The following is a 22,868-nucleotide window of genomic DNA, read 5'->3' on the forward strand; positions in this document are numbered from 1 at the left end:
ATGGTCTCGTTCGGTGTCTGCTCTCATTGACTCGGGGGCTGAGGGAAATTTTCTCAATGAGGGCCTGGCCCTCGAGGGGGGATTAAAACTCATCCCTTTGGACCCTCCTTTGAGGGTTAGTGCTGCTAATGGGCAACCCCTTGCAGTCATCCAACACCAAACGGCTCCTGTTCTCCTATTTGTTTCTGGCAACCATGTCGAAACCCTGCAGTTTTATGTCTTTCAGGCTACTTCCAGTCAAATAATATTGGGACGCCCTTGGCTTTGTCTCCACAACCCACACATTGATTGGCAGTCTAACAACATCATGAGTTGGAGCCCCTATTGTCACGCCACTTGCCTTCGCTCTGCTTACCCTGATCAGCCCAGGTCTTCGCCCTCTCTTGACTCCCCAGATCTGTCTGGCGTCCCCTCCATCTACCATGACCTTTCAGCGGTCTTTAGTAAACAGAAGGCTTCAGCTCTTCCTCCCCATAGACCGTATGATTGCCCTATTGAGCTTATCCCAGGTGCCACTTTGCCGAAATCCCACCTCTATAGCCTCTCGAAACCGGAGCTCCAGGCCATGGAGTTGTACATCAAAGAATCCCTGGCAGCTGGCATAATCCGACCATCTTCCTCTCCACTGGCTGCAGGTTTTTTCTTTGTTGAAAAGAAGGACAAGACTCTCCGCCCTTGTATTGATTACCGGCAACTCAATAAAATCACTGTCAAAAACAAATACCCTCTACCTTTATTAAACTCTGCATTTGAATACCTCCAGGGTGCTGCGGTATTCAGTAAGTTGGACCTCCGGAATGCTTATCATCTGGTGCGGGTACGGGAAGGGGACGAGTGGAAGACGGCATTTAACACCCCCTTGGGTCATTTTGAGTACCTGGTCATGCCCTTTGGCTTGACTAATGCTCCAGCGGTGTTCCAGGCTCTCGTTAATGACATCTTAAGAGACTTCCTGAACCGATTTGTATTCGTCTACTTGGACGACATTCTCATTTATTCCCCTTCTCTTGAGTCACACTGTCGGCATGTACGCCTAGTCCTTCACAGACTTCTCGAAAACAAACTTTTCGTAAAAGCAGAGAAATGTGAGTTTCACGTCCCCAGAGTGTCCTTCCTGGGCTTCATCATCGAGAAGGGGAGTATGAATATGGACCCAACCAAAGTCGCTGCAATAAGAGACTGGCCCCGACCGACTTCCCGCAAAGATCTGCAACGCTTTCTTGGTTTTGCCAACTTTTACCGGCGCTTTGTGCGCAACTATAGCTGCATCGCTAATCCTCTGACCAGTTTGACATCAAGTAAGACCTCATTCCGGTGGAACCAGGAGGCAGAGGATGCCTTTAACCATCTCAAGGACTTGTTTACCACTGCTCCTGTTTTAGCTCACGCTGATCCCACCCGGCAGTTTGTGGTCGAGGTCGACGCTTCCGATACTGGGGTGGGAGCTGTTCTCTCTCAACGGACCGATGATGGAAAACTCCACCCTTGTGCCTTTTTCTCCCGTAAGCTTTCAGCCTCTGAACGGAATTATGATGTGGGAAATCGGGAGCTGTTGGCCATTAAATTGGCCTTGGAGGAGTGGCGGCACTGGTTGGAGGGGGCTGAACATCCATTTCTGGTGTGGACAGACCACAAAAACTTAGAATATCTCAGTGCTGCTAAAAGACTCAATCCACGTCAGGCTCGTTGGGCCTTGTTTTTCAGTCGATTTAACTTTACCGTTTCTTTCCGTCCTGGATCACGTAATCAGAAGCCTGACGCCCTCTCTCGTTTACATACCTCCAACGACCCTGACTTCCCGGCAGATTCCATTCTTCCTTCCTCATGTGTGGTGGCCAGTCTCACTTGGGAAATCGAAGCGGCCATTCGAGATGCTCTGGTCTCTGACCCCGACCCGGGAGGCGGACCGCCCAACCGCCAATACATCCCTGCAGCAGTTCGGCCCCAGGTGTTGACTTGGATTCATGCGTCTCGTTTCTCTTGTCACCCAGGCTTTCACCGCACCCTCTCCCAGATTCAACGCCGTTTCTGGTGGCCCACCATGGCTGCGGACACTAGGGCTTTTGTGGCCGCCTGTACAGTTTGTGCCACCAACAAGTCCACGCATCGAGCACCCGCTGGTCTTCTCCAGCCCCTACCTATTCCCTCTCGGCCTTGGTCTCACATCGCTGTCGACTTTGTAACTGGTCTCCCCGCTTCTAAAGGAAACACGGTCATACTCACCATCGTCGACCGCTTTTCCAAAGCAGCACACTTTGTTGCCATGTCTAAACTCCCCACCGCTGCTGAGACGGCCAGTGCTCTCTCTCACCATGTGTTTCGTCTCCACGGCATCCCATCTGACATCGTCTCTGACCGAGGGCCCCAATTCACCTCCCAGGTGTGGAGATGTTTCTGTCAAGCTTTAGGGGCTACAGCTAGTTTATCTTCTGGCTTCCATCCACAAACCAATGGTCAGACAGAACGCACTAACCAGGACTTGGAGTCCGCTCTTCGTTGTGTTTGCTCTCAGAATCCCACGACTTGGTCTGATTTTCTCGTCTGGGTGGAGTATTCACATAATTCTCTGGTTTCTTCCGCCACAGGCCGTTCTCCATTTGAGGCCTCCTTGGGATATCAGCCTCCCCTCTTCCCATCTGAGGAGCAGGATTTGGCGGTTCCATCTGTTGCAGCCCATATCCGCCGGTGTCGTAAGGTCTGGACTGCTACCAGACGGTCTTTACTCCGTGCTTCTCAACGCACTAAGACTGCTGCAGACCGTTCTCGTACCACAGCCCCAGCCTATTCCGTTGGCCAAAAGGTTTGGCTTTCTACTAAGGATTTGCCCCTGCTCACTGAATCAAGGAAGCTGTCGCCCCGTTACGTTGGCCCTTTTGTGATTGACTCGGTTATTAATCCTGCTTCCGTCAAGCTTCGTCTTCCCCGTTCCATGAGAGTCCACCCTGTCTTCCACGTCTCCCGTCTTAAGCCTGTGGCGTCCAGTCCGCTGTGCCCTCCGGCCGAGCCCCCTCCGCCCGCCCGGCTTGTGGATGACCATCCTGCCTTTTCTGTCCGTCGCCTCCTGGATGTTCGCCGCCGGGGCCGTGGTTTCCAGTATTTGGTTGACTGGGAGGGCTATGGCCCTGAGGAGCGGTGTTGGGTGCCCCGTTCGTTCATTTTGGATGATGCCTTGGTGCGGGACTTTCGCCGTCTGCACCCTGACCGGTTTCGGACGCCGGGTGGCGTCCCTTGTGGAGGGGGTACTGTCAGGTGTCGAGGCCGTCCCCGCACACCTGCCGCTGGTTCCCGCACCTGTTCTACATCTGATTAGTCGGCCTTTATAAGTCCTTCTCTTCCTCCGGCCATCGTCGGTTCGTCTGTTCTCCTCTATGGAAAAGACCACTGATCCCCGCTGGTTGAAGCAAGAGCTAAGCAAAGCCAAGTTGAGCAGCTCAAGACTAAGCCACGCCACGCCACGCCACGCCACGCCACGCCACGCCAAGCAGCTCAAGACCCAACCAAGCTGAGCCAAGCAGCCCCGAACCAAGCAAGGTCCAGCCAAGCTAAGCTGCACTACACCAAGTCAAGCCAAGCCAAGCCGAACCAAAGCAAACCAAACCAAGCAGCTCAAACACGAGCCAAACCCACCACTTTTCAGCCTCGTCTTCTGGATCTTCTGCCAGTTAACTCTCTCAAAGACTCACTCCTCTTCTCAATAAATCTGTTTCCTGTCTGCATTTGGGTCCAGCTTATTCAAAACCTGACAATAACACTATTTGAACTATTGTAACTAACGGTTACTAACGTAAAGTGTTGCACATTAGTGCAATGCTGCTTTTCTCCGCTTCAGAATCCATTGGAAATACGTTAATGGCTTAAACCAGGAGTGTCAGAATCCAGACCCGAGGGCCAGTGTCCAACAATCTGCCATTGAAACTCCTTTTCAGCTAAACACACCTGATCCAGGTAATCAGCATCAGATAAGGCAGGATTTCTGGGAAACTAGCAGGGGGCCGGCCCTCGAGGCCAGGAGTTTGACACAGCTGGCGCAAACAGTTGAAGAGTTATCAAAGAACATCAACTCTGGAGCTAAAGCTTAGGTTTTATAGGGATTACTGGGATGTAAAGCTGCAGTTGGGCACCCTTTCCTCTCAGTAAATGGGTCCTGGATCCAGACAAAGCAGAATCAGACAGATGACTGTTTGAGGATTCTTTAGGAAAAACTGAAGAAAAATGGAAGAAAACTAACTATAACAGGTTGACTGAGTTCAGTTGATCAGAGCCTGGTGAGATTACAGCTCAACATTCTCTGCGGGGGCTGCTTGGGGAATACGGCCCTTACTGTGTACCACACAGACATTCAGATGGCAGAGTGGAAAGACGCAACAGCAGAACTACACACAGACAACCTCACGGCCTCCGACGGTTACAGCAGACTGTTCTGGGAGTGTTTGTCGCAGTCGCAGGCAAAAAGATTTGGGGAAATCCATATGGGTGTGAAGCAACTGAACCCCCCCCCCACACCTTGGTGTTCCCACACTCATAACTCAACATCTTTACAGACCCAGCTGGGCTGGAGATAAAGCATGTCTGAAAACCACAGCTGTGGAAGTGAAGACTCACCTTGAGTGGCAATGAAGTGGTTCGACCGCTGGTAACCCTGCGTAAAGGAGAAATGACAAACCATGAGTTTGCAAGGACAGTGAGAGGAGGCATGAAATGAGACTTGATGGTTGCAGTTCTGTTTTTTGCCTGAATCTCACAGACTTTGTTCATGTGCAAAAGGTAGGATCTGCAATATCATCTGATGGTTTGGGATTTTACCACATAAAACTTCACATTCTATTCCTGCATAAGCAAACCTAGAGGTACCAAATGATACTCCAAAGACTATCAGAGGTTGGTTTAGAATGTAGGAACTCTTCATGACTCCCACGTTAAAACGTCAAACTTTATACCAAACATAAATGAATTTACAGGCTGTTTTTAAATTACACTTTTAGTGTTTGTTCCTTCGTTTTCTGTTCATTAAAACTGCGTGGGAGGGGTGTTACATAAAATCATCTGTTTTCGAATGTTTTTTTTTTCTTAAATTAGTGTATAATTAGGGGGGTGTCTTTTTTCATAGGCAGGTGGGTGGACCCATGGGTGCACTCAGAAAACCTCTTAGAGTTAATATAGCTGTTGCACGCCAGGCTTCATGTTCATATAACCATTGATGTCACCCAGAAGAATCCGGGTAATCAGTCCACTTCATATTTTTCTGTGATTTTTACATGAAGGAAACAACACTTAGATGAACACCTACATACATTTTTTAAATTTGCCAATGAGGGTTTGATTAAAAAAAAATGGAAGCAGAGAGTGTTGTCCTTCTATTCAGCATTTTGGAAACCAGCAGTGACTTGAATGGGGTTGTCATATTGTCAATGAGCACTAAGTTTTGCTGAAATGGTTTACCGAATCGGTGCCACCTTTAAATCCAATCAAGAAAAGCCCCTCAGGGTAATTCTACAAGGTTGACGTTGTTTTCTTGGGGTTTTCTTCTCTGATGGGAGGTAGAGAGCTGAACCAAGGCTACCAAACACAAAAGTAAAACAGACTTGGTGCTGGGCCTTTGCAAGGGGGGTCTCTATTTTTTTTTCAACTTAATCCTTATATCATTATATATAAGTGAGAAGATTGATCAACTTTGACCCAAACACAATATAAGGGTTAAAATATTTAATGCAAGCATATATTTTATCTTTATTACTTTTTTTTTTTTTTTTATTTGACTTAACCCTGATATTGCGTTCGGGTCAAAATTGACCTGTTTTCACTTTTCAACTTTGAAGCTAGGACGCTAGCAACAAACCGTTTTGTGCCCATTTAGGAAGTTTTGCACAGATTCGACATTTTGCACCAAGCCACTTCCAACTGGGGGGTGGTGGTTAAGTGCTAATAAACAAGAGAAAAAGAAAAAGAAGAAGAACCCCCTCCCTGCTTATCCAGTGTGTACACCATGGGGTAAACATGTGTTCAAGAATGTGCATATAGCGTGCAATCATATCAGGTATCAATGATTTTATTTTAATACAAAATTCACAATATTTTTGTATTTGTAATGTCAGAAATTGAATCGGTTAGTTCAAAAGGAGCCCAAGTCAACAATTATTTTTAAATAGAGATATCATATTTTCTATGGTCTTCAAGGGAAAAGTTATCTCATTATGTGCAAAAAAGTTCCAAGTCCGTTGTAATGTATTGAATATGCTTGACATTTAAAATGCATTAAGTGCAAAATTTCTGGACTCGGGCCTCTCTTGCATGGGTTTAGCTTTATCCGATAGATGGCAGCACTAGTTATCCAATATGGCAGCGCCCCTGTTTAATTCAAGAAGTGCCCGAGTCCAGAGACTTTAGTTTGCTAGTCCTCTGAAATTATAAAAGTGAGGTGCTTCATATTATATCATCTGTTAGCGATGAACTGGTGCTAAATCTGGGTGAAGTATTAATCATTTGGTGTGGCTTCCCTTTAAGCTATGCAATTAAAATAATTTCCCTGGAAAAACAAACCTTTTGGACTTGGGCCCCTTTTGAACTGACCGATTCAATTGCTTCGTTATTCAAGCTATGACCTGATTTCAGACAAATCATCACCCACCCACCTCCGTGCTTTACAGCTGAAGGTATTTCTGGTCAATACTTTTTTATTTTAGTTATTGCTGTTTATTCTGTCTACTGCTAACTGTTGCATCATGGACTTTAATGGCAATTAACTTTATTTTCTGTTTTTCACAGTTTTAATAAATTTTAAACTCAATGTATATCTGTTGCGCATGAGTGTATGTCCATAACTTTTCTGAAACATGAGGACGTCTGGCCGGAAAAGGCCGTCAGGCTGCAGCCAGAAACTGGAATTTTATTGCAAAGGGAACTGCCGTTAACTGTGGCTGTCTGTGAGCCGGTCATTACATGCAGGGGGAGAGCTGCCTCTCAAAGATGCAGTTTTGCATGCAGCCAGGGCGGCCGCTCAAAGGTGGACTGACGTTTGTGAAGGATCTTCAGCTTTGGGAGTAATTCTACCTGAGTGACACTGACTGATCAGGCTACTCCCCTCTGCTCTGACTGGCATTACTGCTGTTATGATACAGTGTGCAGGGCCTGGAAGCCTATTGGCAGCGTCCTGGCCCTCCACCAGGAACAGCCGTGAGCTGAATGCCAAACAGCATATCAGGATAGATCCCTACAACCCCCGGCTAGAACTCCCCTCTCATCACTCATTGCTTTTGCAGCTGCTGTATGCAGTCAACATTTGTGCAGATGCTGCACACAGACACACACACACACACACACCACGCACGCCTCTGCATTAGACACACACGCACAACTCAGTGGGGCAGCAACACAAATTACATTCCATAACTGTCATGCCGCAGAGATGGGGTAGAGTCGGATGGGCATCGCTGTGAAAAAGTGCGGCGACCCTCGTTCCAACGAGCCTCGGCTGCCAACGCTCTCCTTCCTGTCACCGTGACAACCGTATTTTCCAAAAGCAGGCAAGCAGAAAAACATCAAGCGATGTGGATTTGAAAGGAAAGAAAACTGAAGCATGCACAGTCATATGAGACACACAGAGCTTGTGGGCTCCGTCAAAAGCCAAACAAGTTGGTGTTTTGGGAAATTTGTTTGCTTCTACCACCAGCCAGCTGACAAGGTTAAGCTAACCTTCACATATGCAAGGAAATCAGCTCATATTCTCCAAGCATCTCAGATTCACTTTGGTACTTTTGGAAAAATGTGTGTTGACATGGATGAGAGTGCTGAGGGACAGCGAGGAGCAGCTTTGCTCCATCACACCGGGGCGGACTGATCCTCAGCAGAACCGGAGAATGAAAAGACAGATTTGATCAACATAAATGTTCTCACTCCAAACATTCTTTGTTTTGTTTTACTCATAAAAATATATTCCTTTCAATTGAGTTTCTCTTGAAGTTTTTTCCACACTTCCCAAACAACAAGTCAAACTGTGTGGATTACTACAAAAATGTCTAATTATGCTTATGAGTATATACACTGTCAAGAAGATGGCATCCTTTCTAACATCTTCATTTATTTTTTCCTTTACTTTATATCAAATCAACTGAAATCAATGCTAGGAGGTACTTTTACAGCAAATACAGTTTCTTGATCTAAAAGTTACTTGATATTAAACACAACATGTATAAAAAAAAAGAAATCTGCTGATAATATGAGTCAAAATACTCTGCCTAAAAATAAGTCATAGAGTCCAAGTGGAATGGTTTTTTGTTTTTTGGATCCCTGAGCGTAAAAGATAAAAAAAAATTAAAAAGAGGAAAATTACATTAGTGTCTCCTCTAATCGTAGAAAACCAGGTTTGGTTAACAGATGGATGAGATGGAGCCATGCAGGTAAGTCCACTTCTGTGTTTGGGCTTTGTCCTTTAAGACAAAGAAATATGTTGGATGATATACAATAATGCAAGAGGAGCTTTTTTAACTTTATGAACACATATTCTTTCAATTGCAACATTACTGCATTAAAGTAGAAAGCACATAATTGCCTCATCAATTATAAATTAATCTTTAAATGTAATTGTCCATCTGTGCCATTTTGTTTCTCAGGCAAAAACAGCTTTAGTGTTTGACACTGATTCTGAAGGTGTTTCTGTTTAACTGTAGAAGGCACCGTGTAGATTGTTGGAGGTCAGGCTTTTAACCTCAACTTTGGGTTTGTAGTTAGAATCATTACAGTTCTGAAATGCAATGCTCTCTGCAGAAACTTCACTCTGGAGTATTTCAGAGAAACACCTAATATGGGAGATAGCCTTCTTCTCCTACCCCTCATGTCGGGTTTCGTTTTCAAAGCTTTTTCAATTGAATAATTGCAGTCACTGTTGAGTTTATTTTAGCTCAAATCAAGTTTCATGTTTCGCTTGCTTTTCTGTGGCCATCCTCTCAATATCCCCATTATGCTGATGACACGTTCCTGTAATGCTACTTTCACACCTTGCATTCTTGTTTGTGGGTTAAACACATGTTCATGAATTGGACGACCGGGGGGGGGGGGGGGGGGGGGGGCGCTTCTTCTTGTTTTTTGTCTACTGTTTGCTAGCGCATTTCCGCCACCTACAGTTGGAATAAGTGCATAATGCCAAAGCGGTGCAACTCTTGTCATTCAGACATCACTACCAAATCTGAGTCAGAGATCAACTGGTTTAACTTTTAACATACACGTAGCCATATTAACAAGTGACATTGTACATAGAACCCAAGAAAAAAGTTTTAAATACGGAAGTCTGACCAAAGAACCCTATCTGGCCTTGCAGGTTGGGTCAATGACGTAAACTATCATACGGCTCAGCATTTTTTACAGATCAATCACTCAATCCAGCAGATCCTGAAAAGGTCATTAGCTCCTTACAAACTTATGTTATTTAGGATTTACATTACAGTTTGTTTGTTTTTTTAGGAAAATCACTAATTAAAAGTTTAGATGAGAGTTTAAATCACATCATTGGTTTTGATAAGATCCAGGTTGGTCCTGGCCTGATTCAGGTTTCTTCTGTCGGATCCAAAGCTGTTTTTGTCCTCTTAGTTTGTCAAGTGTAATAGATCTCTAAAACCAATCAAGAGAATGTTGGTCCTCTGGAGAACTTGCAAATAAACCCTGGTGCAGTTCAATGTGAACGCAGATAAATTACCTACAGACCAAAATAAATTTTAAGGGCAAAAGAAAAAGAAGAAAAACAGACCACAGTGCGAACCTGAAGAAGTGGGAATCATGAAAAACTTTGAAAATGTTTGTTGGGATGATGTGGTGTTAGAGCTCCAGGTTTGATAGTTAGAGAACTAGCGGGATGAGACACCTTTTCTAGTTTGTTTTGGTCAGGTGGTTATGTCCTCTTAAGTCTTTGCTTTTTTTCCTCAAAGGGCCGTGTGTAAAAGCACCAGATGAAGGAGCAGGCGGGCATTAATCAGCATTCCAAAGGACCTTAGATTTTCTTATTGCGTCCTACTGTCTTTACTAAAGACAAAGTTTGAATCTGAAAGTGACTAAACACTTGCACGAGTTCCAGATTTTTATTAATTAATTTCTCAAAATATAACACTTTAGTTTGTAGTTCTTCTTATTTTGGCGTTTTTTTCTGTTTTATTGTTAAGTTTAGAGTACAAACATGCTGAAACTTGGGGTGGCACCACCACCACAGGGGTTTTTTCTTATTCACTGCTTCACTTTTCTGGGCAAAAAATGAAAAAGCTCTTATATTATGCAGGGAACAAGCCAATAAACTAGTTTGTTCCTGGGCAGGAAGATCTTATTCAGTCAGTTTTTTACATTAAATCAATTAGAAGAAAAAGCTGAATTACAAACTGTAACATGATGCTTTCTTGGAAGATCTTTGTGGTGTTACATTATCTCCTCAGTTCTGGTCTTGGTTCCCTTTTTTTCTGAGATGCTTGAAAATATGGCCTCTAAGACTGTGGCACAATGTCCTTTCATGTGAAAGCATTTTCCACAAACTTCAAAGTCTCAGCCTACATTTGCCCTCTTATTCCATGTAGGGCCTGAGCTTCCACCAAGCCTCAGCTTGCTGCCTCTAAAACATACCAGAAGCCTGATCTCAAACTGGAATTCCATGTGAGCGGTTGACCACGGATGAAAAATGTGATGGATAAAAAAGAAAAGGACTCAGCAGCTCAAAGAGAAAGCACAGGGAGATCAGCAGGAAGGGGATGGGGCGGCTGGCCAGAACACCAAAAGGGGCAGCTTTAGGAGAGAGAGTAGGTGGGAAAAGAAGAGAAGCAAGGTACTTACTTCCCTGTTTATCCGAATCTAAGAGATGCCAAAAAAAGGGGGTGGAAAAGTAGAGAGAAATGAAGGAAACAGGAAGGAAACGAGAACGAGTTAATGTAGTCACAGAGAGGAAGAAGACAGATGTGAAAGGGTTAAAGAACAGACCACCTGTGGAGAAAGCACTGGTGAGAAACCTGAGACCCAACAGTCACAACAATGGTCCATTCTGGAGTTTTATTTCCTGAAAGATTCTGGACATTTTGGTCCTTTTAGGACAGCTGACTCCCCCATCCCCAATTTTTAAAATCACCTAAAGACTTATCCACATGCATCCATTAGGGGTTTGACCTGTACTAGTACTGCAGGTTTTTGGGGTGTCAGGGCCCGTGGAGAGTTGTACACAGCATTTTACTTGGAGTGCAGGTCTTGTAGTTCCCTTGAGGCTCGTGCAACCACTTTAAGATACTTCATGAAAATGGAACATATGATTGTCATGCATGTGGTAAGTGTATCATGAAGTATTTGAAAGGATAATGTAAGTGATTCGCATTCATGATGTATAGCTGATGCTGTGGTACGGTGCCCTTACACCACACTGCTCACACGGGGCGTGCAGGTGACATGTAAGCGCCCATAGGACGCCAAAGGATGCCCATACACTCTATACTATGTCAGGCAAGGAGCGCACAAGGAATGAGCACATATTATGTTACCAGTACTGACAGGCCCCTTACAGTGAACAGGTTTTGGGGATTTAAGAAATGAAAAATCAGAATGATGTGCCCGTGTCTCACCAACTTCACCCTTACATACCCTTACGTGTTGTTTAAGTGTTTGCTACAACCTGCTGTCCGCAGCATGCTCGTGTTACAACGTTAAAAAGTGTTCTTGAACATTTTCGCTCTATTGGCTTGCCAAGCATTCTACGACTTTGCTATTTCTTGTAGAAGTCTGCCCATTTTCCACCCATAACAGGCAGCTGTGACTAAGGCTTTCAAATGGGTTTCAGTTGATAAACTGTAAACATTTTCCTTTACACTGTTACTATGGTAGCACTTCCTAGTTAGTTCAAAGGATTATGGACAAAAGCAATCTCTCTATATGACTGACTGATTTTGAAAGTTATCTCATTAAGTAGAAGATGTAGCTTGTGCGTTTTTGAGTAAGTCATGTAGTGAACTAAATAAGTCTGCATTTTTATTTTAAGACTATATTGTCAAAACACAGGATTCGCTGATGACACCAAACTTTACACATACAGTCCAATGATGTCAGCAGGTCATGGAATCAAAAACTCTCCATGCAGCTTTGAATATACTTTTAAGTAAAAATGGTATTTCCCTGCAAAACCTCACATTGCTCTCACATTTGCCCAGAAATGAATTTTTAATAATCGTTTAATAACACTAAAAGACGCAAACTTTTCATGACTTTGCAAACTTTCTCTCAGTATCTGGAAGAGAAAATCAAATATCTTAATCTTGGAAGGTAAATTTTAGGGCTCTAAAGTACTTGCCTAAATGTTTTGTTACTAATTGTTCATGTTTTTTCCAATGTGACTTTGTCAAACACTTTCATTAAATATGTATTAGCTTCATATATAACATTAATAAGTGTCATTACTAAAATAAAATATCATTGCATTAAAAAGACACAAAACCCCCTTTTCTTTGTCTATGGATACTTTACAAAATGGATTAAAAGAAAAATCAATCCATGAAGATTTATAGAATCGATTTTGCATCTTATGAGTGGGGATGATTTTAAATTCCCCCCAAGCTCATCTGCCAACCACAGACAAAAGAATGGACTGCAGATTTGGCACAGAGCTTCTCCCTGTTCCCCCATCTAAAGTAAAAAACAAAAATGAACCTAAACTTGAATGTGAACGGGTTTTGAGGACAGAAGGCTTTTAATGTTTAACCTTTCAAATAAGCTGAAGTTTAATTAATTCAAGCCTCAGTCTCTTTTGTGTATAATTGAAAGCATTTTTTAGTACATACGTGAGCCAGAGGTCCTGGCATGATGTGTGTGTATGTATGTGTGTTGGGGAGGTGCGATGTGTGTGTGTGTGTGTGTGTAGGAGGGGGGCTGATGACACAGCTAAGGACACAGAGGTCCAGGGTGGATTTGCTACGTGAAATTCCCTTTTAGAAGACCCTAACGGGAATTTTTTAGGGAAAACCACAGGAATACTCTCCGACCCATGCAAAGGTTTGGATCCCAGAGCAGGAGCTGCATTGGTGGTCAAAAAAAAAGTCTGAAGGTTTCTTAAAAACAGTCTAAAACTCCTGTGGTGGTGTGCAAAGGGAGAGCATGGACAGGGAGTCTGTTTAGCTTAAAAATTACTTAGGAAACTTGGCGATGTAACCAAGAAAAGATTGAATTTCTGAGTTTACCCTTCATAGAATGAATATACTAATGGCTCTAAATGATAGTTTTCGCACAGCACTGGTGTGTCTGCACATGTGAAGGCCAAAAGATGCAGATTTGATCTGTCTCTGCTGTGAAAAGGGAATACCTACAATTAGATTTTCTCAGAACTTTAATGTGTTACAGGATTATTTGATTTTCATCTAAATGACTGTGTTGTCAAACTGTCTAACCGAAGTTCAGCACAATAATTTTGCACCTGCTACAATGAACCAACGGCCTTTTTACAAATTCCTGCTAACGTTTTGCATTTTTGGAACATTAAAGATCTGTAATGTCTTTCATACGTATATCAGAATAGAGCTGCGAAAGGCACAGTGTGTGTAGGTACCTTTTCTCCCAACCTTTTTTGGAACAGATAAAAAAAACTGTCCGACAAGGCTACATGTTAGCCGTGTTAGCTTATTTACAATACAACATCAAACAGTTTGACAGTGTCGTGTAGCTCTCAAAACGCAAAACCAGAATTAATTTGTATATAAGGCGCACTTTTGTTAATTTTTGTAAGAAAGTCAAGGCTTCTAAGTGTTCTTTATAATGCAGAAAATAAAAAAAAACATGTTAATTTTTTGTAGTCTTACTCTTTTAGGTTAATTTTGTGGCTAAAGATGTTTTTTTTAATATATATATTATGTGCTAGTACCTTTATTTGTTCCTTCTCTATCTTTTTATGCCAAAAATTTATTACAAAATTACTTTGGTAGCACATCACTCCCAAGTCTGAACATCAGTGGCCTCGATTCAGGCACATGTTTTTGGACTTACTACTTTCAAACTAACCTGAAAGCTTTCAGATCTACCAAGTGTCAGCTAACAAGGGGTGCATGTGATTCTTAAAGCAATAAGTCCAGAGACACAACAGAAAACAACAAAGACATCCTCCTTACGTCTATGTAGTTGGCGTTGACGTAATCTGAGCTGGGGTCGGCCAGCAGGGAGTGCAGCTTCACACGATGCCGATCATCTGGAAAGAAGATAATCTGTTTAGGACAAACATCACACTTTGTAGCTTTGTACTTTTGGTTCCAAGCTTCCAAGAAAACTTGGTAACAGTTTTCTTTAAAAGCATTGAATCTGTAGGAGAGATTAATCCATATGGGTGGAGGAGGTACAGAGAATAGAAGAAACATAAAAGAAGATTCTTTTTCTTCTTTGACATTGGTTTCTTTGCAGATTTACACAAAAAAGGCCCAGAAACTGAACCAAACTGGCCTCTTTACATTTACAGTTGAACAATCTATTTCAATAAATCGAGCTTTGATCACATAATAACAAGTGTTTCTTCTTGCTTTTTTTCCTTGGTGGCTTTAATTAACAGACTCTCCAGTGGGAGGGAAAACATTAGGCTTTGTCTAATTTACAGAAAACATCTACTTTACAGCGATCCATACAATGCTATTAATGTTTAAGTGCACTGGAGCTGGCAGAGAGTCTGTAACAAAGAGGCTGTGGAGTAACATCAATACTGCTTCCTCTTGTTATTCAGCTGGCATGAATACTTACGGCTGAGCAGACTGTCGTGCCTTCCTTTGGTCTTGTCTTTCTTTTTTGTGACATCCCAGCCATCAAAAAAGCTCTGTGGGGAGAGAAATTGCACGTCAAATTAACCTCTTCCGTCAGAGTTTGTGACGTTGTCTTTGTTGAATTATTCACTCCAAAGCGCCACGCATCCAAATGAAATGCCTTTTAGCGCCGTTCTTCCTGCTAACGCTGTCCGTCTCATCATGAAAGTGGCTTTTATGTATGATTATTCCCACTGTCACCTGAGGAGGAAGTCACCATGGGCCAATGGGGACTGAGACGAGGACAATGGTTCAAATTTGGGCAAATGGTGCCAAACTAAAGAAAAATAAATTTAATCATCTGCAGAGCATATTTGAGTAGATTAACTGTTTTAATAGAGACATACTGATCAGACCCAGCTTGGACTAGGCCCATCTGAGAAGAGACAATCCAGACAACCCAAACAGTCTTCTACTAAAAACGGGGCTAACATCCACCTTAGATCTTGTCACATGTTCTTCTTAACTGTAACAAAATTTGTCATCTGTCTGCTGGGTTTTGATCTTCTTAAAAAAATATTTTTTTAAACTCAAAACAAGGATTCTGATGAAGCTTTAGTCTCAGAGAGTCTCGGCTCTCCAACTGGTCCATGCAGCGGCTCCTCGTGTTCTGAGCGGAGCGCTAAAGAGAAACTACATCCCACCATTGACTGTATAGGAGAACTGGACCGAGTGAGCATGACGTCATGCTTAAAAATTACTTACATCCTGTTTGAACTTTCTGTCAAATTGGAAAATTTGACAGAAAGGTACTTAAAAAAAGGGATTAGGCAGATTAAGAAATTTGATATTCTGTGTATTTTTTCTGTCCTGGTCAGAGCTCGTTGTTGGAACTGCAGGATTTTTCCGAGCGGTTTGGTCAACCCTTCAGTACTTGTCGCTCTTGTGAGATCACTGAGTTGTTTGAACAGAAAGAAGGACAGCATACCCTCAACCTCCTCCCCTAAAAAAAAAAGCCCATGCAACACATCTGATCGATGGCACATGCAAGCCGACCCTGTGGGAAATAAGGGTTATGAAGTCCAACAGCGGTGTGCACACTGATCCCCTTCCGCTTGTTTATTTCTCCAGACGAGAGGAAGCCAAGATTCAGAAAGCAGAGTATTGATTTAGGTAAGGGGGTTTTGTTGGACCCCCCTCGGGGATGGCTAATGAATCAAAAAAGTGCATCTGATTTCCTGCAACAACAAAAAAAAAACTCCACAGGTCTTTGGTGCAGTTAAAAACAAAGACAACTGTCTGAAGGTCCGAGCGCCAATTGCTCATTTCTGAAATGCAAAGAACAGAAATGCATACAGGGATGTCTCAAACAATCCGCACTCGTCTTCTTGCCCAGAAAAAGAGTTTTAGTGAGAGTCATCCTTTAAACAAGCCCTTCTACTGTGTTCTTCAAATACACAGGCGCCCTGAGGGACTTCCACACCAACTGTCAAACTCAGCTATTAAAAGGAATATTGCTTGATGAAAATGAGGAAACAAACATTTTTGTTTGAGACATGAGTTTTCCTCGTTGGGATCCTCCTCCCGTCTCACCTCATACTCCTGTTTGAAGCCGTAACCCTCAGCCGTCTTCATCTGGTTGATGTGCTGGAGGAGATCAGCCACCCTCACGGCGGGGTGGAGCTGCCCCGTGTGGTACGGCGAGCTCTTCCTGCGACACTGACGCTGAGGTGAGCCCCCCAGTAGACTGCTGGACTCGTTGACGGAGCTCCGCTGCTCGTCTGGAAACACAAAGGCAGAGGTTTTAGCAGAGCGTCTGCGGCCACTGGGACTCGGCTGGTTTACTCATGTAAACCCAGCTGGAGGGCAGCTGGAGGTAAAAAGGTTCTGCAGAATATTTAAACAGACAGGAGGGTTTCTCCACTCAGAGCAGCTAGTGCACTGGAGGGGAAGTTGCTGAAGGTCAGCAAGGAGGGAGCATCTGTTCCTGACTGCCTTACTTCGGGCGTTGCAGCCGTGGGCGTCCATGAAGGAGTGGGCCATCCTCTCATCCTGCTGCAGGGTGCTCTGCTCCGTCATGCTGCAGTCCACCGAGCTCAGCTTCCGGCTTTTCTCCTGCCGGTAGGACATGGCGGCCTTGTTGATGGCCACCTTCTTTCTGCTGTGGAAAGGCAGGCGGAGAGGTGGGAGGACAGAAAGCCAAGCAGAGGGCAAAAACAGAAGGAGGGGCAGCACAGTGGAGGGGAAGAGTGAGTGCAGGAAGATAAAGAAATAGGAAGGGGTCATGGATGAGAAGTTGTACTGAGGTGAACATAAAGGAGATGAAAATGTAGATTTATTGATAGAATAATTGTTGGAATAGTGAGGGGTGTGTACAATGCTGGGGAATGTGATGCTTATTTCTAATTCTAGCACTTCTAGAGGCTACAGCAAGCAGGGGAGGAGTAATAGGAGCGAGGAGTAACTTACGGGTAGTAAGGGTAGGAATAGAAGTTCCTTCTGATTAGCATGAAGGAGGAGCAGAGGAGAAAGAGGAGAAGAAAACAAAAAAATGAGGTGAATTATGGTTCATCAAGATGAGCATCAGGGAGATAAATGATGGCGCCGAATGTTTCAGGTCCGTTCTCATAAATCACAGCATTAACCTCCATATCAGGGGGTCATCACCCCACATTAGCCCAGTCATCAGATGGAAACTTTTCTTGCACAGAGATTAGATCATCACCAGAACCTCATCAAATATTTGAAACACTGTGTTTAAAAGCACTTCAAGGCAGCAAGCAGTCTGAGCGCGCTCAGTATCTACAATCTCTGAGCTACGCTAGCTGCTTCCCGAAATTCAAGTTGTTTATAAGGCATTTCGCAAGATAAATTAAAAGTTAGAACAAAAATGTAAAATTTTCACTCATAGCTTTCACATGACCTTACACCCTTGTGGAGTGCCCCATGGAGGGCAAGTGACTTTAACAATGAGAGATTGCTACATATAAAAGCAAGACAAAAGTAATAACTTTTCTTTTATTTGACAAATAAATTGATTTTTTTTTTCAATTGTCCTCCCAGGTTTAAAGCATTTTTGATCATCGTCATCAAAAACTGTAATAACTGTCTAATCCAAGACTGGATTTAGCCACGGGTAAAATGTTCTAAGAAATAAGTATTAAGAAAAAACCCTACACAAAAAAAACTCACATAAAGAAAAGACAAAAAAAAAAGACAAACAAATGCAGCCCCAAAAAGACACAAACCAGTGCCTGTCCCAAGCCAGGTAAATACAGAGGGTAGTATCAGGCAAGCATTCAACATACAATTTACAGGACATAAATACGTATAAAGATGAACTGAAGCATTTTGGGGGGTTTAAAGGGATATGACGCCCCAAACTCTCAACACACCCAGAGTTGACCTCCCTGATTCTACCTCAGCCATAGTGGGGCTTGTCTGGTCTAAACTTGAGCGGTTTTATGTTCTGGGTAGTGTACAGGGAGGGTTAAGAGACACGCCATGTCTGTTTGGAGAGAGAGTAATAGTTCTGCAGGAGCTGAAAATGGATCAAAGAACCCAAAAGTTTCTCTTCTGATCTTTGATTTTCATTTTTAAAGGTGACTGAAATACTCATTAAAGGAAACCTTTAAAAAAGCTGACTGACCTTTTGTCCAAGTCAATTCAATTCAGTCTATGTATGAAGCAGCTGAGGTGGTCTCAAAGCACTACACAAAAACTAAATAACATCAAACAAAATGGTACAATCCAATTTTTATAATTTCAGTTAGGCCAACATGTTTTTTTTAATTTTATAAAAACAGTCTGTATGTGACAAACAGATTATAATGAAGGATTTTCTATGTAATCCCCGTACGGAGCAAGCCAAACGCAGCAGTGGAGAGGAAATCTGCCTTTAAATGAAGATTAAGAAGAGACCTCCTGCAGAACATGACTACAGCAAACCAACAGACGCAAAACAAAGCTAATGTTTTGGCGACGGCTACAAAAACAGTGTTTGAAGGAGTCGAACTCAATTAGAAATTTGACTACAGTGTCTCTATGAAATTTAAGAAACTTAAATCAAAGGTTTCTTTTGTGGAAGGAAAATTTACTCACTGATGAGAATTTCTCCATCTTACCTTAAATTGATTAAAAAGAGACATTTTCCTGATTTATTTCAACACTTCAGTTGATAAGGTCTCGTCTGAAGGAGCCTAATCACTTTTTAACAACTGCCTTTTTACAGTACCGTATTTTCCGGACTATAAGTCGCACCGGAGTATAAGTCGCACCAGCCCAAAAATGCATTATAAAGTAGAAAAAAACACAGATAAGTCGCACTGGACTATAAGTCGCATTTTAACTTTCACAACCTTATATGACACAATCATAGCAGACTGTTTATCTAATAATTTCACAGTAATTTTTTCTCAAACTTATTTATTTATTCCTTTCATGAAGCATCATTGGCCAACTAATACTCTGTTTTCATCCTGTATTTGTAGAAACAGTTTTCACTTTTATTGCATTTCTGAATCTATGAAATCATTGGAAAATAGAATATTATGTTGTTAGCCTTCAAGATCTAACTGTAAAAAAAAGTTTGCTGATTCTCTGAGTCACTTAACATACTCTTAACACTTAACATACCTCATACATCAAATTGACTCAGGAACATCATCTCTGTTCCTCACAAATGAACATAACAGGAGGGTTAACAATGTATTTATTTCAATTTATTTCTAATATAAGTCGCTGCGGAGTATAAGTCGCACCCCTTGCCAAACTATGAAAAAAAGTGCGACTTATAGTCCGGAAAATACGGTATATTTATTACAAGATTAGCATGAAATGTAAACAATGATCCAAATGTAAAATTTGTTTTAATATGTGTCTCAGTGTATCTGTGTGGGAGTTTGTGGATGAGCAAAGTTATAGATCAGTACAGTTTGAGAAAATTATTGTAATTTAAAGAAAACTGCACAAGATGCTAGCTTGGATTAAGAATAGGCTATTTCTAGCCCACATTAGACAGAAGTATAAAGGATCTTCTCACCAGAATGTCTTTAAAACTGACTTGGACTGAACTTTTAGACAAAGCTCATCAGACTAAGGTGGTTCTATTGAGGCAGATGAGCTAGACAAAACCAGAAGCAGTGGCTTCAGCCTAGAGATATAGGAGAACAGTCTGAAAGATGTTGTTGTAATAATAATCAGTTGAATCAAATTAATCTTCACTATCAAAATTTGATATGGATTCTTGAAATCAATTGCAAAGATTCTGGATAAGGCAAAACAAAATGGTTTCAAAAATTGAAATTTAAATGTTTCATAAATCAAAGAGCTCAATGATTTTGTGAATTTCAATTTACTTATTTTAGATTTTAATATAGATTTTGGAAGCAACACTAAGCTCTACTTAAGGTAGTGAACTCTGGATGCATGATATATTTATTAGCCCGATTCAGCTGTTTGTGGGAGGGGCAGAGTTACTGACTGCAGCATCAGTCATTTGTGGAGAGAGTCATATTTGCTTAACACAAACGCCTCCATAATTCTTCGGATGTTTTGGAAAAATGTTGTAAGCTGCGTCTCTAGCCATCTCTTTAGTAGAATTTTGGACAGATTTTAGGACAGAGATTGGTTAGGTTGGTTCTGGTTTCTACAGTACTGTGGCAGAATTCATTATCACATGCCATCTTCTTTTAGTCACTTATTTTTTAATCAAAAAATATTAATCTTTTATCATTACCACAGCCCCCAAAGGAAAAACAACCAAATTACTGGCAGGAGCAGCAGACCCTTGTGGCTTTATGGTGTAATTAGGGCCAGTGGCATAACATGCCCACTGATGAAACGTTCCTCACTTGGATGAGTGCTCCTCCATCACCTGGTGAGTGAGGGAAGAACATGCTCTAGGTGAGGTAATTTGCATGTGGAACCTGGCCAGCGACTGCAGACTGTAAATGAGAGCAGCAGACCTCGGCGCCAGAAGACAAGGTGAACACAAAAAACTTGGCCGAGGCGCTGGTGGGAGAGTTTAGCGGTAATGCCTGATCGTTCCCCTGACCCTAGCTGTAATTTACTCTTGTTGCCAGATGCTTTCCTCAATAGAGAAGTCTGCCAAGTGGGACAGAGAATGATTAACTTCTTGAGACGGCCTGGGCAATTAAAAAAGCATATTCTGCAAAGTAGGCTGACCCCATCGGCACACTCACAAAACACTCACCCTTTCTTCAAGATGAATACGATGGCTCCCAGCAGCAGGATCAGGACCACCAAGCCTCCAGCACAAGCCCCCAGGATCAGACCCATGTCCTCGGCATGCTGGGAAACTTCCAGAGCCCTCTTTGAGTCTTTGCAGGCAGCTGCAAAATAAGGACAAAATGATACGTTATTTTTAGACTGAAGGTACACACCTGACAAACATGAAGGATGTTAAAACCGAAGCACTAAAGATGTTGGTGCAATAAAATTGTCTCTTTTTAACCCATTCTTGTGGCATCTTTCTGATGTGGGAACCAGTTTCAACCAAACTTCATGAACACAGCTTCTAATTTGACTTATAAATATCCTGATGTAGATCATGGTTGACCTAAGCCTTAGTCACAACTGCCCTTATGAGTATAGGCTATCTGAGGGATGAAAAATGGGCAAACCTGTACAAATCACACAGGTGCCACACACAAAGTAACAAGGTTGTAGACCAATCACTGAGCCTGTAGAGCGAAAATGTCCATTTGTTTCTAAGGGCTGACAGGTCGTAGCGAACACGTAAACAGCACGTAAAGGTAAGTAAGGGTGAAATAGGTGAGACACAGGTAATTTTTAATTTTTTAACCCCCTAAAATCCTCCACACTGCAAAAGGAGCCCAATAATGCTAGTCCCACTCCTTGCATGCCCCTCATGTACAGCCTCACTCACCCAGTGCATTCAGCGTTTGCATGCAATCAGTAAGGAGCCATAACGAGCACCTCACTGGTGATGGGAGTATTGATATGAAGGTACCGAAATATAGATAGCTGAACATCACCAATTTTTGTCCCGACCACAGCAATATTAAAATATTCCATCAGTCACATGACCAGAAGAGCCACGAGTTGTGCGTTTAGCACAACTCAGCATGGCACAAGTAAAGGATTTTTAGAAAGAATGGTTTTGTACTGTTAATTGTTCACTTTAAAGTTGTTACCTGACCAATTTTTGATGGTATTTTGTTTTTGGGATAAAAAAAATTGTATGCTTGAGAAAAATCAACGATAAAAAATTACCAGTAATCTGTATTGGTAATCAATATGCAGCCAGTCCAGTCTATGACTCTCCACGGGCCCAGACAACCCAAAAACCTGCAGTACCCATATTGGCCAATCCCTGTAGGGTTGCTATAATGGCTATAGGGTGTTTGGGGGTTGTGTTGTTGCAAAGCAACCCCAAACCATCAACCCTCCACCACCATGTTCTACACTTGATGTTCAAGCTTTTTGATGAGATGCTCTTCTTTTGTCTTCACACTGTTCTCCAAATAAGATTTTTCCAGTGCTTGCTTGAAATTGGAAGAAAAAAAAAGTACTTTTAGAGGAATTAATTTTGAGATTTATTAGTTTTTGAGAAAATATATCTTGATAGATATTTGTCAGTATTTTTTATAAGAGTGATCATCTGAGACTCCTAGATTTATGTTCTTACAGCTGAATTCCAGTCCATCACAGCATGTCTGCATCCCAGTTACACGAAACCGCCTGTTTCCTTTCTGCTTCTCTGAGTTTCTCCTTAAAACTGGGAGCCTGAATGCTGTTTGGTTTTGCCTTTCAGGGTTATTCATAAACATCTCAGTATGGAGAAGAAGGCGCCTGACTGTACGTTCACAGGATCTGAGTGGAACTTCTCGCTCTCACTGTAGAGACGTGTGACCACACGCTGCAGCAGGAAGCTGGCTGATAAGCTGCAGACTGCAGCTCCTGGCAGACAATGCAGCCTGACAGACCTGGTGCAATCACACAAATCACGCCGCTGAGTCATTCTGCCTTTGGGGACATATTTAGAAATTGGCTATAGTAGTAAATTTTATTGCACCAAATAATCCAGCAGTGGTCATCCGCAGAAAGCCCCCGGGGCCAATGGAGGTGTACTAAACATGGTGGGTGACTTGTTTTATAATCATTTGTAAT

General features: G+C 42.5%; 1 protein-coding gene across 7 annotated transcripts in view; it reads right to left on the reverse strand.

The window, feature by feature from the left end:
• Positions 1–22,868, reverse strand: part of ptprua (protein tyrosine phosphatase receptor type Ua) — a 202,609-nt gene that overhangs the window by 25,261 nt on the left and 154,480 nt on the right. For 2 of the 7 annotated variants that reach the window (XM_011481072.4, XM_078955332.1), the window contains exons 14-20: positions 20,929–21,067; positions 17,184–17,213; positions 16,715–16,875; positions 16,308–16,495; positions 14,716–14,788; positions 14,100–14,176; positions 4,603–4,639 (exon numbers count right to left, since the gene is read on the reverse strand). In XM_011481072.4, coding sequence (XP_011479374.2) covers positions 4,603–4,639; positions 14,100–14,176; positions 14,716–14,788; positions 16,308–16,495; positions 16,715–16,875; positions 17,184–17,213; positions 20,929–21,067 — 705 coding nt within the window. Of the gene's footprint in view, positions 1–4,602; positions 4,640–10,800; positions 10,819–14,099; positions 14,177–14,715; positions 14,789–16,307; positions 16,496–16,714; positions 16,876–17,183; positions 17,214–20,928; positions 21,068–22,868 lie in introns of all 7 variants that reach the window. The other 5 variants (XM_020707226.3, XM_020707225.3, XM_020707227.3 and 2 more) reach the window with 5 other exon arrangements.

This window comes from Oryzias latipes, chromosome 11 (genome assembly GCF_053564925.1).
Source record: "Oryzias latipes strain Hd-rR chromosome 11, Olatipes_Hd-rR_3.1".
Taxonomy (NCBI): Eukaryota; Metazoa; Chordata; class Actinopteri; order Beloniformes; family Adrianichthyidae; genus Oryzias; species Oryzias latipes.